At 70.6% G+C, this 231-nt stretch overlaps 1 protein-coding gene across 1 annotated transcript in view; it reads right to left on the reverse strand.

Moving 5' to 3' along the window:
• GRAMD4 (GRAM domain containing 4) overlaps positions 1-231 on the reverse strand; it is a 58,453-nt gene that overhangs the window by 8,592 nt on the left and 49,630 nt on the right. Inside the window, exon 5 of the mRNA XM_014533161.1 lies at positions 171-227. Coding sequence (XP_014388647.1) covers positions 171-227 — 57 coding nt within the window. The remainder of the gene's footprint in view (positions 1-170; positions 228-231) is intronic.

Below are 231 nucleotides of genomic sequence, written 5' to 3' on the forward strand. Positions count from 1 at the left end.
CTGCATCCCCGGGCCCTGGCAGGTGTCTGGGAAGGCGCCCCTTTCCAGGGGCCTCCACGTCCGAGGGACAGACAGAGGGTGGGCCGGGGACATGCTCCCCGCAGCCGTAGGACCAGGCTGGGGAGCGAGTGCCTGGCGAGATGGCAGAGCCCCCGATGGCGGGCACTTACTCAGCCGCCGCATGTTCTCTGTCAGCCTGAAAGACAGGGAGGGGGGGGTGAGGGCCCGCGG

The sequence above is a fragment of the Myotis brandtii genome, unplaced genomic scaffold (assembly GCF_000412655.1).
Source record: "Myotis brandtii unplaced genomic scaffold, ASM41265v1 scaffold952, whole genome shotgun sequence".
Taxonomy (NCBI): Eukaryota; Metazoa; Chordata; class Mammalia; order Chiroptera; family Vespertilionidae; genus Myotis; species Myotis brandtii.